Source organism: Drosophila miranda, chromosome XL, assembly GCF_003369915.1.
Source record: "Drosophila miranda strain MSH22 chromosome XL, D.miranda_PacBio2.1, whole genome shotgun sequence".
Lineage (NCBI taxonomy): Eukaryota > Metazoa > Arthropoda > Insecta > Diptera > Drosophilidae > Drosophila > Drosophila miranda.
Window position 1 is genome coordinate 11,983,699 of NC_046673.1, and position 12,887 is coordinate 11,996,585.

General features: G+C 41.9%; 2 protein-coding genes across 2 annotated transcripts; both read right to left on the reverse strand.

Moving 5' to 3' along the window:
* Positions 1-3,266: 3,266 nt before the first annotated feature.
* Positions 3,267-5,725, reverse strand: LOC117185993 (condensin complex subunit 2-like). Its single transcript, XM_033386019.1, has 3 exons — positions 5,409-5,725; positions 3,896-5,341; positions 3,267-3,836 (listed from the first exon to the last, which is right to left on the reverse strand). Exons 1-3 carry the CDS (start codon positions 5,622-5,624, stop codon positions 3,483-3,485), a joined length of 2,016 nt encoding a protein of 671 aa, XP_033241910.1. The 5' UTR covers positions 5,625-5,725; the 3' UTR covers positions 3,267-3,482.
* Positions 5,726-8,779: 3,054 nt separating this feature from the next.
* LOC117186004 (condensin complex subunit 2-like) lies at positions 8,780-11,259 on the reverse strand. Its single transcript, XM_033386037.1, has 4 exons — positions 11,158-11,259; positions 10,773-11,104; positions 9,341-10,705; positions 8,780-9,281 (listed from the first exon to the last, which is right to left on the reverse strand). The coding sequence occupies exons 2-4, from the start codon at positions 10,986-10,988 to the stop codon at positions 8,928-8,930; spliced, it is 1,935 nt and encodes a 644-aa protein (XP_033241928.1). The 5' UTR covers positions 10,989-11,104; positions 11,158-11,259; the 3' UTR covers positions 8,780-8,927.
* Positions 11,260-12,887: the final 1,628 nt, after the last annotated feature.

Below are 12,887 nucleotides of genomic sequence, written 5' to 3' on the forward strand. Positions count from 1 at the left end.
GGTTTTTTTAATACAAAAAAATTTTACCAAAGACTATACAATACCAAAATGTTGCATGAGCGACCAAAAAGCTGTTCTATGTTCTACCGCCGGGCAGGACGGAAGCGTCAGAGTGGTCGACCTAAGGACGAGCAGCGGAGACACGTTCAGGAGGCCAATTCACAAGTTGGCGCTTCTGCCACTGGTTTGAAGCCTTCCAGGCCTTCAACGGGGCCAGTGTAGCGCCATTTGGCGTATAATAATTGTTATTAGGATCGAATTTTATGAAGTCTATTGTAAGTTAGGCTAGGGCAAAGCGGGAGCGCAATAAAAGTTCGCTCTCTCGCTCTTGGCGAATTCGCCCCGCTTTGCCACCGTAGGTAAGATAGGCGAAGAAGAAATTGTTTTGAATATATGAAAAAAGTCGAGAAAAATCTCTTGAAACGAACGCACGCACTCCTTTTTTTTCGTCGTCGTAAAATACAATAATTTGCAGTCACCCAAGTTTTACGGTCTCTTTTATTCAGAAAAACTATTCTAAATTTTCATAATTATCAAGTATTACACAAACGTCTCCGCTGTAGTGGGTTGAAGATATATGTAGTTCCATGTAGAACAAACAAAAAAGGTTCAAAAATGTTCAAAAAGGTACATGTGCTCTCAAAAATATTAATTTATTGTTTATATGTTGCAAATCTGTAGTGGCCAGTTGTGACTCTAAAACTCCAGAGAACAGCTTGGGAGGTACGGCCCTCGCGTTTAACATTAACTCTGCTCTTTACAAAAACAAGATAAGAGATCAATTACAAGAGAGCAGCAGTTAAAGCTTCCATTGAAGAGCTTAATGTCTTATTTAGAGAAGCAGCGTGGATCTGTGGGAGTTATGTTTTAAAGCTTTACTAGAAATCATACGATTACTCCGTTAGTCGTGGAAGCTATGTGTAAGCTTTGCTTAGCATCGTACGATTACTCCGTTATCTAGGGAAGCAAGGTGTAAGCTTTGTCTAAAATCGTACGATTACCCCGTTGGTTGTGGAAGGTAAAGTTCCGATCGTAAGGGCTAATGCAAGTAATAGAACTTCTGGCTAGATCATTGCTATAGTGAAGCTGTGCGAATTCGGATGTGTCTTTTTATACAAATATATATATCCAAGTGAATTTGAAAACGTTGTGCAATCAAACACGTGCCAAGTAAATTGAAGTTCTGGTGGACTACATTATTCATTTTGGATTAAGAAAAATAAAAGGTATTTGGACCTTACAATAGTGACACAGCTTTAACAGTCTCGTATCATAGGGCTGGAAATCTTACTACGTTCGACACTGGGAAAGAAAAACCAATTGACCCCCTCCAAGAACGAGGTCGTCAAAGTCCATCGATTTCTTAGTAGATCTGGGAAAGACCTCGGATTTCTCAGGAACCAGCATCTACATAAACCAACGATAACTACAACCAAATAAACCAGAAAGAGCCGTCCGAAGATATACTAGAGTGAAACCCGAAGTTAGGTGGATGCATACTTGAGCGGAAGTACATTTTGGAGTAAGACGAGAAGAATGGTTTTCTTGCGAATTCGGAGAAACTAATATGCCGCACTCGTCACCCTTCTCGCTTATGAATTAATTCCCATTATAATGTTCCAAAGGAATTACTAGAGCACTTGGTAGGCACTTTTTTTCCAAACTTATCATTCAATAGAGGTCATAACACATTTAACGAATATTTTGTTAAAAGTCCACCAATCAAAGTACAACTTCCACAGATCTTTTCACTTTAAATACAGCTTTTCCTTCGCTATAAAAGTAAAATAAATCCATTGAAATGCGATGGTTACACAGCCTCGGGCTTCTCACCGAAAGAAGATTACATCGGAGAAGAAGGAACATCGGCAAACTAGCATAACCTCGACCAAAAATCGACCAATGGTCCAACTTTCGAAGATGTAAAAACTTATAGGAGTTAAAGCGCCGTACTGAGAAGACCGTGAAGTGCTATATGAAGCTTATATGACTCTATGACGAGACCATGAAGCTTTACGCTGCCAAGATTGATAGGTGCATCATAGCGAGGGCCAATAGGTTAGTTAAAATTTGATCCAAAATCAATCACCAAAGCATCAGAAAACCAGAGAAAATATAATTTCAACCGGAAAGTAAACGAAAATCAGAAACTTACAATACGCCTCTGCAAGTATCGGCGGGCACCTCTAACATCATCTGTTATGTCAACAGCCTGTGGCCAGCCTGCTTCCAGTGGCCTGTTAGGCGCAACAGTATGCTGTTAACGCGGGTTCTGCTGTTAACTGAGGAAGTCGCTTTCTGGTTTTTCTGTTCGCCTGGTAATAAAATATCGAAAAATACCGTTTTGGCATCGTTTCGTCACGGAATTTCCTTTTTCGATGCCGTTGGTGCTTTTAATGTGGGTTTTAACGGAAACTATACTTAATTATACCCGATACTCAAAATGAGTATTGGGGTATATTAGATTTGTGGTAAAAGTGGATGTGTGTAACGTCCAGAAGGAATCGTTTCCGACCCCATAAAGTATATATATTCTTGATCAGCATCAATAGCCGACTTAGACGACCTCTAACCTAGAAACATGGACAGATAATTAAACCAAACAATATCCCTCTCCAAATTCTTCGACCTTGATAACACGCATTTTCATACCCGATACTCAAAATGAGTATAGGGGTATATGAGATCTGTGGTGAAAGTGGATGTGTGTAACGTCCAGAATGAATCGTTTCCGACGCCATAAAGTATATATATATATATATATTCTTGATCAGCATCAATAGCTGTCTATCCGACTGTCCGTCCGTCCGTCTGTCCGTCCCTATCAGCGCCTAGTGCTCAAAGGCTTATAGCCTAGAGAGCTAGAGCAACGATATTTTATATCCGGACTTCTTTGATATGTCACTGTTACAAGAATATTTCAAAACTTCACCCCGCCAACTTCCGACCCCACCAAAGGCGAAAATCTGTGGAATCCACAATTTCAAAGATACGAGAAAACAGAAAACGCATAACCGTAGAGGCAAACTACATCTTTTAGAGTGAAAAATCTGAACAAGATCGTATAATTATTATAGCCAAAATCAAGAAACCAATTTCATTCTCTCTCGCTCTGTCTCTCTCTAACAAACAGGTTTCATGGCTGGCTTTGCCTATTGCAAAATGTGATTTCAAGGATCTCAGAGACTATAACAGCTAGAGCAACCAAATTTGGTATCCACACTTCTGTTAGATCTAAAGTTCAAAAATGTTCAAAAAGCTACATGTGCTCTCAAAAATATTAATTTATTGTTTATATGTTGCAAATCTTAGGACTTGAGAGATAGAATTAAAAATTCATCCGAGAACACATTGGAGAAGAGCCCTGATTCGTTTCGTTTAGTTTTTTGTATGTGTTGTTGCATGAAAATGTATTTAAAATTGTGTGAAGATTGATTACTTCTAGCATTGTATCAGAATTCAGTTTTTTTAAAAGCTCGTCATTAAACTTCGTCATCCAGAACTTGCCGGATTTGAAAATCCTCTAGATTCTCTTGTGGAATGAGTCGCAGTTTCATATCGTTGGCCAAATGGAGAACCGCATTGAGGGCCACCGATGGGCACAGAGAATCTTTCCTTTCGTCACTCAACACATCAGGCAACGATCGGTAAACCTCCTGGAAGCTGGCGGTACCCTTGGCGTAGCTTTCTTCCTTTGACAGTGGGAGGGAGGGTATCGATGCCTCATTGACAGAACTGAGGAATTGTTTCTGGATCAAATAATGGCAGCTGTTCTTGAGATTCTTCATGTCGATCACCTTGGCACGCTTCGCAAATGGCCCAATCACTTTGCTGACCTGAAAAATAAGTGATATTTTATATACCCTTAGGAATGGTATATCATTCAAAGACCCACCTGCCTTGGTGCACCCTTAAATTCGGTGGATATCTCCATGATTGTATCCTCACCCTCATGCATGCTTTGGCTTTGCTTGGGCATATCCCCACATGAATCCTTATTCATCATGTCCATGGGATCTTCAATGTCCGCTGCCGACATTCGGTTCATGACAGAATCATCTGTGGTGAAATTTTCATTGTCAAAGAGCTCTCTATCGGCATCACCGTGGTGTAAGCCCTTATCCATATCCACATCATTGCCCAGACTCTCAACCAGATCGGCTTCACCAAATCGCTGGCTAACTTGGTAATCCGCTTCATTGTTGGATTTCGTGGGCATCAGCTTTCGGGCATCGCATTTCTTTTGATAGTTGACCTTTTGCTGCTTTATGTTGGCATCAAGAGGCTGGAAGAGCTCCTCTTTGCATTTTTCATAGTGCAACTCCTTCATGCGTGGCTTGGCGGCAGCGGCAGCGGCAGCGGTTTTGGTTTTCTTTGGGTTGCCAACAGTCAGAGCATCCTTTGGGCCAGTCGTCTGGTCCAGAGTGGTGCGCGGACGAGTGATCCTGAATTTCCAATGCGCAGGAGCCGCACAAAGCTGTGAGATCTGATCCATGGGTCTGTATGAATAGTCCAGCCTAGTGACACCATCCACTGGCCTCAGATCGTCAATGAATTCGGCGGTTTTCTTTAAACGGCGGCAATTGGTGATGACCGTCTGCTCTTCGGCGGTGAGCTCCTGCAAATCATTCGATTGTATATCTAAGATAATGGGAGGACCGGCTTCTATATCCGGCATGGGCTCACACTCGGCATTCATGTCAAAGGCCACGGATAGCTCTGTGCGATTCCCACCAATATCGTGCGCATTATCCAGCCCCTCAGCATCGTCATCATATGAAGGGACCGCCTCTGAAATAGATCCCGACTGTGGCTTGGGATTGGGGGTATTGGGATTGGTTATCACATAACCCGTGTGGAGTGGCCGCAGATTTAGATCATCCGTACGGTTGTACAGTTTGTGCAGCCATTCCGCATTGCACAACTCTTCATCGGGCCACTCCTTGGCGCCAGCACTCAGCGTTTCGCTATCCATGAGCTCATCCGTCCCCTCGGTGTCATCAAAGAATTTGTAAGTCGGGCGTAGCCGCATCTCAAAGTCCACGCTGGGCAGAATGTTGTGCATCATTCGATCGGGGGCATCGAGGGAGCCCACCGTCGAATTGAGCTTTGCAAATATAGGGTCCTGCATGGGTACCATATCCAAACGCGCATTCAACTTTTCCTTGTTCTTTGCCAACGTTGATAAATTCCTTTCTTCGCCATCACCTGGAGGTCCCTCAGGTAAGCCCGTCAAGGTGCGAGCATTCAAACCCGCCGATATACGACATGCATCGATGTAGATGGAGTCTACACGCAGGCCGTAGACCTTGCACAAGACCTGCAGCAAAGAGCCAGCCATCTGTGAAAGTAGAAAAGTAGGTTAGGAGCTCTCCATATTTGTCGGAGGGTTAAAGAGTAAAACGCACCCTGAAGCTGCTTAGCTTTTTGTGAGGGCTATCCATTAGATTGGCCAGTGTATCAATCAACGATATATCCCAGGCATTGGCTATGCTCAGCTTATTGCAGTTGTACAGATCCAAGGAAGAGCGTACCGTCTCGTTCTCCTCAATGGACTCGAGAGTTGAACTCTTGCGCTTGTTTTCAGATCGACGCACTGGACTCTCCGAGCGCGGCGGCGTCATTACAATGCTGGGGTGTGCGTAACAAACAAATTTTCACCGGATTTTTACTAATTTCGTTTGATTGGGCTGCGTTGGTAATCTTCGAAATCTGGATAACCACACTCACACGCGCAGGGCAGAAAGCGCAATATAAACGAAAATTATAGTTTACAAATGCCACAATACCGGTTTGCACGCTAGGATGTTCAGGTTCAATGATTTTAACAAATATATGAATATCAAAATTATTTGTATTGTCAAAAAATTGTCAAAATGGCAACGATAGTTTCGATAGCTGTGTAAGGTGTTGATATTTTTATTACTTTTTTATATCCCTGGTTGCGTGATTAGCGGCAAAAAAGCTAAAATATGGAGAAGAAGAAGAGATAAAACGTATTTGCGATGTGGTTGATAGGGAAAATAAGAAAATATGAAAAGTGTCCAAGGAAAACAGGCATAGAGAACAAGTCAGCAAAAATGAACTTGTAACCCAAATAGAACAAATGAGCAAAAAAGAAGTTTCGAAGGAACTGGTTTAGTTTAACTCTTTTTTTTCACTCACTCATGAGCAACACAACACAATTTCTAATAGATTTCGGGCTTTTTAATGAATTGCAGTATTTTTCATGGTGGGTTTTTTTAATACAAAAAAAATTTTACCAAAGACTATACAATACCAAAATGTTGCATGAGCGACCAAAAAGCTGTTCTATGTTCTACCGCCGGGCAGGACGGAAGCGTCAGAGTGGTCGACCTAAGGACGAGCAGCGGAGACACGTTCAGGAGGCCAATTCTCAAGTTGGCGCTTCTGCCACTGGTTTGAAGCCTTCCAGGCCTTCAACGGGGCCAGTGTAGCGCCATTTGGCGTATAATAATTGTTATTAGGATCGAATTTTATGAAGTCTATTGTAAGTTAGGCTAGGGCAAAGCGGGAGCGCAATAAAAGTTCGCTCTCTCGCTCTTGGCGAATTCGCCCCGCTTTGCCACCGTAGGTAAGATAGGCGAAGAAGAAATTGTTTTGAATATATGAAAAAAGTCGAGAAAAATCTATTGAAACGAACGCACGCACTCCTTTTTTTTCGTCGTCGTAAAATACAATAATTTGCAGTCACCCAAGTTTTACGGTCTCTTTTATTTAGAAAAACTATTCTAAATTTTCATAATTATCAAGTATTACACAAACGTCTCCGCTGTAGTGGAGAAAAGGTACATGTGCTCTCAAAAATATTAATTTATTGTTTATATGTTGCAAATCTGTAGTGGCCAGTTGTGACTCTAAAACTCCAGAGAACAGCTTGGGAGGTACGGCCCTCGCGTTTAACATTAACTCTGCTCTTTACAAAAACAAGATAAAAGATCAATTACAAGAGAGCAGTAGTTAAAGCTTCCATTGAAGAGCTTAATGTCTAATTTAGAGAAGCAGCGTGGATCTGTGGGAGTTATGTTTTAAAGCTTTACTAGAAATCATACGATTACTCCGTTAGTCGTGGAAGCTATGTGTAAGCTTTGCTTAGCATCGTACGATTGCTCCGTTATCTAGGGAAGCAAGGTGTAAGCTTTGTCTAAAATCGTACGATTACCCCGTTGGTTGTGGAAGGTAAAGTTCCGATCGTAAGGGCTAATGCAAGTAATAGAACTTCTGGCTAGATCATTGCTATAGTGAAGCTGTGCGAATTCGGATGTGTCTTTTTATACAAATATATATATCCAAGTGAATTTGAAAACGTTGTGCAATCAAACACGTGCCAAGTAAATTGAAGTTCTGGTGGACTACATTATTCATTTTGGATTAAGAAAAATAAAAGGTATTTGGACCTTACAATAGTGACACAGCTTTAACAGTCTCGTATCATAGGGCTGGAAATCTTACTACGTTCGACACTGGGAAAGAAAAACCAATTGACCCCCCTCCAAGAACGAGGTCGTCAAAGTCCATCGATTTCTTAGTAGATCTGGGAAAGACCTCGGTTTTCCCAGGAACCAGCATCTACATAAACCAACGATAACTACAACCAAATAAACCAGAAAGAGCCGTCCGAAGATATACTAGAGTGAAACCCGAAGTTAGGTGGATGCATACTTGAACGGAAGTACATTTTGGAGTAAGACGAGAAGAATGGTTTTCTTGCGAATTCGGAGAAACTAATATGCCGCACTCGTCACCCTTCTCGCCTATGAATTAAGCGCGCGGCTAAGGCTTTCGCATATAGTTCTTCGCAGTGTGTGGAGTGGTTCTCAAACTGTGAAAATAAAACATTATTCTGCGGCGATCCACACTGCCGTTTAATAGTCGTCGTATGAAAATGTACCAAAGTATTAGTTTTGAGTCTCGTCATGAGATTTTCCATTTATTAAAGATTAGGCTACGCACTAACTATTTTTGTATTGTATATATTTAAAAAGAAAAAAACCAATAATGTATATAATTACCCATAATTAGAAATTAGCGCAAATGAAAACCACATTTTTTTAAGATCAGCCGTTGAGTCGGTGTTTCATCCGAATTAGAAGTGAAGACCTGTATATTCATAATTTTTCTCCCTTCCTCAGAATATGTTCCTACGTCGCCCCTTGAGCTCAACGGACACGCCGGATAATTCGTATAAAGTATGAGTGAGTTACGAACTTCCTTAAACGGAATTCTCGAGTATTTTCGAAATATAAATGTCTTATAAATCTTCTATTCCGGTATATAAAACAACCATATCCGTGCCATAATTTAAAGCGGATCGGCTACTAATTTTTCTTTCACGTTTGCCTTCTAGTTATATAATTATCATATTTTTCTCTTCTTTCCAATTTAATTTCTTTTACGCCATATTCTCTACACATAAGTCCTATATACATATACACATATAACTAGGTATAACTACATCTTTTAGAGTGAAAAATCTGAACAAGATCGTATAATTATTATAGCCAAAATCAAGAAACCAATTTCATTCTCTCTCGCTCTGTCTCTCTCTAACAAACAGGTTTCATGGCTGGCTTTGCCTATTGCAAAATGTGATTTCAAGGATCTCAGAGACTATAACAGCTAGAGCAACCAAATTTGGTATCCACACTTCTGATAGATCTAAAGTTCAAAAATGTTCAAAAAGCTACATGTGCTCTCAAAAATATTAATTTATTGTTTATATGTTGCAAATCTTAAGACTTGAGAGATAGAATTAAAAATTCATCCGACAACACATTGAAGAAGAGCCCTGATTCGTTTCGTTTAGTTTTTTGTATGTGTTGTTGCATGAAAATGTATTTAAAATTGTGTGAAGATTGATTACTTCTAGCATTGTATCAGAATTCAGTTTTTTTAAAAGCTCGTCATTAAACTTCGTCATCCAGAACTTGCCGGATTTGAAAATCCTCTAGATTCTCTTGTGGAATGAGTCGCAGTTTCATATCGTTGGCCAAATGGAGAACCGCATTGAGGGCCACCGATGGGCACAGAGAATCTTTCGTTTCGTCACTCAACACATCAGGCAACGATCGGTAAACCTCCTGGAAGCTGGCGGTACCCTTGGCGTAGCTTTCTTCCTTTGACAGTGGGAGGGAGGGTATCGATGCCTCATTGACAGAACTGAGGAATTGTTTCTGGATCAAATAATGGCAGCTGTTCTTGAGATTCTTCATGTCGATCCCCTTGGCACGCTTCGCAAATGGCCCAATCACTTTGCTGACCTGAAAAATAAGTGATATTTTATATACCCTTAGGAATGGTATAACCCTCAAAGACCCACCTGCCTTGGTGCACCCTTAAATTCGGTGGATATCTCCATGATTGTATCCTCACCCTCATGCATGCTTTGGCTTTGATTGGGCATATCCCCACATGAATCCTTATTCATCATGTCCATGGGATCTTCAATGTCCGCTGCCGACATTCGGTTCATGACAGAATCATCTGTGGTGAAATTTTCATTGTCAAAGAGCTCTCTATCGGCATCACCGTGGTGTAAGCCCCTATCCATATCCACATCATTGCCCAGACTCTCAACCAGATCGGCTTTACCAAATCGCTGGCTAACTTGGTAGTCCGCTTCATTGTTGGATTTCGTGGGCATCAGCTTTCGGGCATCGCATTTCTTTTGATAGTTGACCTTTTGCTGCTTTATGTTGGCATCAAGAGGCTGGAAGAGGTCCTCTTTGCATTTTCCATAGTGCACCTCCTTCATGCGTGGCTTGGCGGCAGCGGCAGCGGCAGCGGTTTTGGTTTTCTTTAGGTTGCTAACAGTCACAGCATCCTTTGGGCCAGTCGTCTGGTCCAGAGTGGTGCGCGGACGGCGGCAATTGGTGATGACCGTCTGCTCTTCGGCGGTGAGCTCCTGCAAATCATTCGATTGTATATCTAAGATAATGGGAGGACCGGCTTCTATATCCGGCATGGGCTCACACTCGGCATTCATGTCAAAGGCCACGGATAGCTCTGTGCGATTCCCACCAATATCGTGCGCATTATCCAGCCCCTCAGCATCGTCATCATATGAAGGGACCGCCTCTGAAATAGATCCCGACTGTGGCTTGGGATTGGGGGTATTGGGATTGGTTATCACATAACCCGTGTGGAGTGGCCGCAGATTTAGATCATCCGTACGGTTGTACAGTTTGTGCAGCCATTCCGCATTGCACAACTCTTCATCGGGCCACTCCTTGGCGCCAGCACTCAGCGTTTCGCTATCCATGAGCTCATCCGTCCCCTCGGTGTCATCAAAGAATTTGTAAGTCGGGCGTAGCCGCATCTCAAAGTCCACGCTGGGCAGAATGTTGTGCATCATTCGATCGGGGGCATCGAGGGAGCCCACCGTCGAATTGAGCTTTGCAAATATAGGGTCCTGCATGGGCACCATATCCAAACGCGCATTCAACTTTTCCTTGTTCTTTGCCAACGTTGATAAATTCCTTTTCTGGCGCTTGAGCTTAGGTGCCGCCTGCTGCTGTTGACTGGGAGCCCCATCGCCGCCTTCGCCATCACCTGGAGGTCCCTCAGGTAAGCCCGTCAAGGTGCGAGCATTCAAACCCGCCGATATACGACATGCATCGATGTAGATGGAGTCTACACGCAGGCCGTAGACCTTGCACAAGACCTGCAGCAAAGAGCCAGCCATCTGTGAAAGTAGAAAAGTAGGTTAGGAGCTCTCCATATTTGTCGGAGGGTTAAAGAGTAAAACGCACCCTGAAGCTGCTTAGCTTTTTGTGAGGGCTATCCATTAGATTGGCCAGTGTATCAATCAACGATATATCCCAGGCATTGGCTATGCTCAGCTTATTGCAGTTGTACAGATCCAAGGAAGAGCGTACCGTCTCGTTCTCCTCAATGGACTCGAGAGTTGAACTCTTGCGCTTGTTTGCAGATCGACGCACTGGACTCTCCGAGGGTGGCGTCGTCATTACAATGCTGGGGTGTGCGTAACAAACAAATTTTCACCGGATTTTTACTAATTTCGTTTGATTGGGCTGCGTTGGTAATCTGCGAAATCTGGATAACCACACTCACACGCGCAGGGCTGAAAGCGCAATATAAATAAACGAAAATTATAGTTTACAAATGCCACAATACCGGTTTGCACGCTAGGATGTTCAGGTTCAATGATTTTAACAAATATATGAATATCAAAATTATTTGTACTGTCAAAAAATTGTCAAAATGGCAACGATAGTTTCGATAGCTGTGCAAGGTGTTGATATTTTTATTACTTTTTTATATCCATGGTTGCGTGATTAGCGGCAAAAAAGCTAAAATATGGAGAAGAAGAAGAGATAAAACGTATTTGCGATGTGGTTGATAGGGAAAATAAGAAAATATGAAAAGTGTCCAAGGAAAACAGGCATAGAGAACAAGTCAGCAAAAATGAACTTGTAACCCAAATAGAACAAATGAGCAAAAAAGAACAGTTTCGAAGGAGCTGGTTTAGTTTAACTCTTTTTTTTCAATCACTCATGAGCAACACAACACAATTTCTAATAGATTTCGGGCTTTTTAATGAATTGCAGTATTTTTCATGGTGGGTTTTTTTAATACAAAAAAATTTTACCAAAGACTATACAATACCAAAATGTTGCATGAGCGACCAAAAAGCTGTTCTATGTTCTACCGCCGGGCAGGACGGAAGCGTCAGAGTGGTCGACCTAAGGACGAGCAGCGGAGACACGTTCAGGAGGCCAATTCACAAGTTGGCGCTTCTGCCACTGGTTTGAAGCCTTCCAGGCCTTCAACGGGGCCAGTGTAGCGCCATTTGGCGTATAATAATTGTTATTAGGATCGAATTTTATGAAGTCTATTGTAAGTTAGGCTAGGGCAAAGCGGGAGCGCAATAAAAGTTCGCTCTCTCGCTCTTGGCGAATTCGCCCCGCTTTGCCACCGTAGTTAAGATAGGCGAAGAAGAAATTGTTTTGAATATATGAAAAAAGTCGAGAAAAATCTCTTGAAACGAACGCACGCACTCCTTTTTTTTCGTCGTCGTAAAATACAATAATTTGCAGTCACCCAAGTTTTACGGTCTCTTTTATTTAGAAAAACTATTCTAAATTTTCATAATTATCAAGTATTACACAAACGTCTCCGCTGTAGTGGAGAAAAGGTACATGTGCTCTCAAAAATATTAATTTATTGTTTATATGTTGCAAATCTGTAGTGACCAGTTGTGACTCTAAAACTCCAGAGAACAGCTTGGGAGGTACGGCCCTCGCGTTTAACATTAACTCTGCTCTTTACAAAAACAAGATAAGAGATCAATTACAAGAGAGCAGTAGTTAAAGCTTCCATTGAAGAGCTTAATGTCTAATTTAGAGAAGCAGCGTGGATCTGTGGGAGTTATGTTTTAAAGCTTTACTAGAAATCATACGATTACTCCGTTAGTCGTGGAAGCGATGTGTAAGCTTTGCTTAGCATCGTACGATTACTCCGTTATCTAGGGAAGCAAGGTGTAAGCTTTGTCTAAAATCGTACGATTACCCCGTTGGTTGTGGAAGGTAAAGTTCCGATCGTAAGGGCTAATGCAAGTAATAGAACTTCTGGCTATATCATTGCTATAGTGAAGCTGTGCGAATTCGGATGTGTCTTTTTATACAAATATATATATCCAAGTGAATTTGAAAACGTTGTGCAATCAAACACGTGCCAAGTAAATTGAAGTTCTGGTGGACTACATTATTCATTTTGGATTAAGAAAAATAAAAGGTATTTGGACCTTACAATAGTGACACAGCTTTAACAGTCTCGTATCATAGGGCTGGAAATCTTACTACGTTCGACACTGGGAAAGAAAAACCAATTGACCCCCTCCAAGA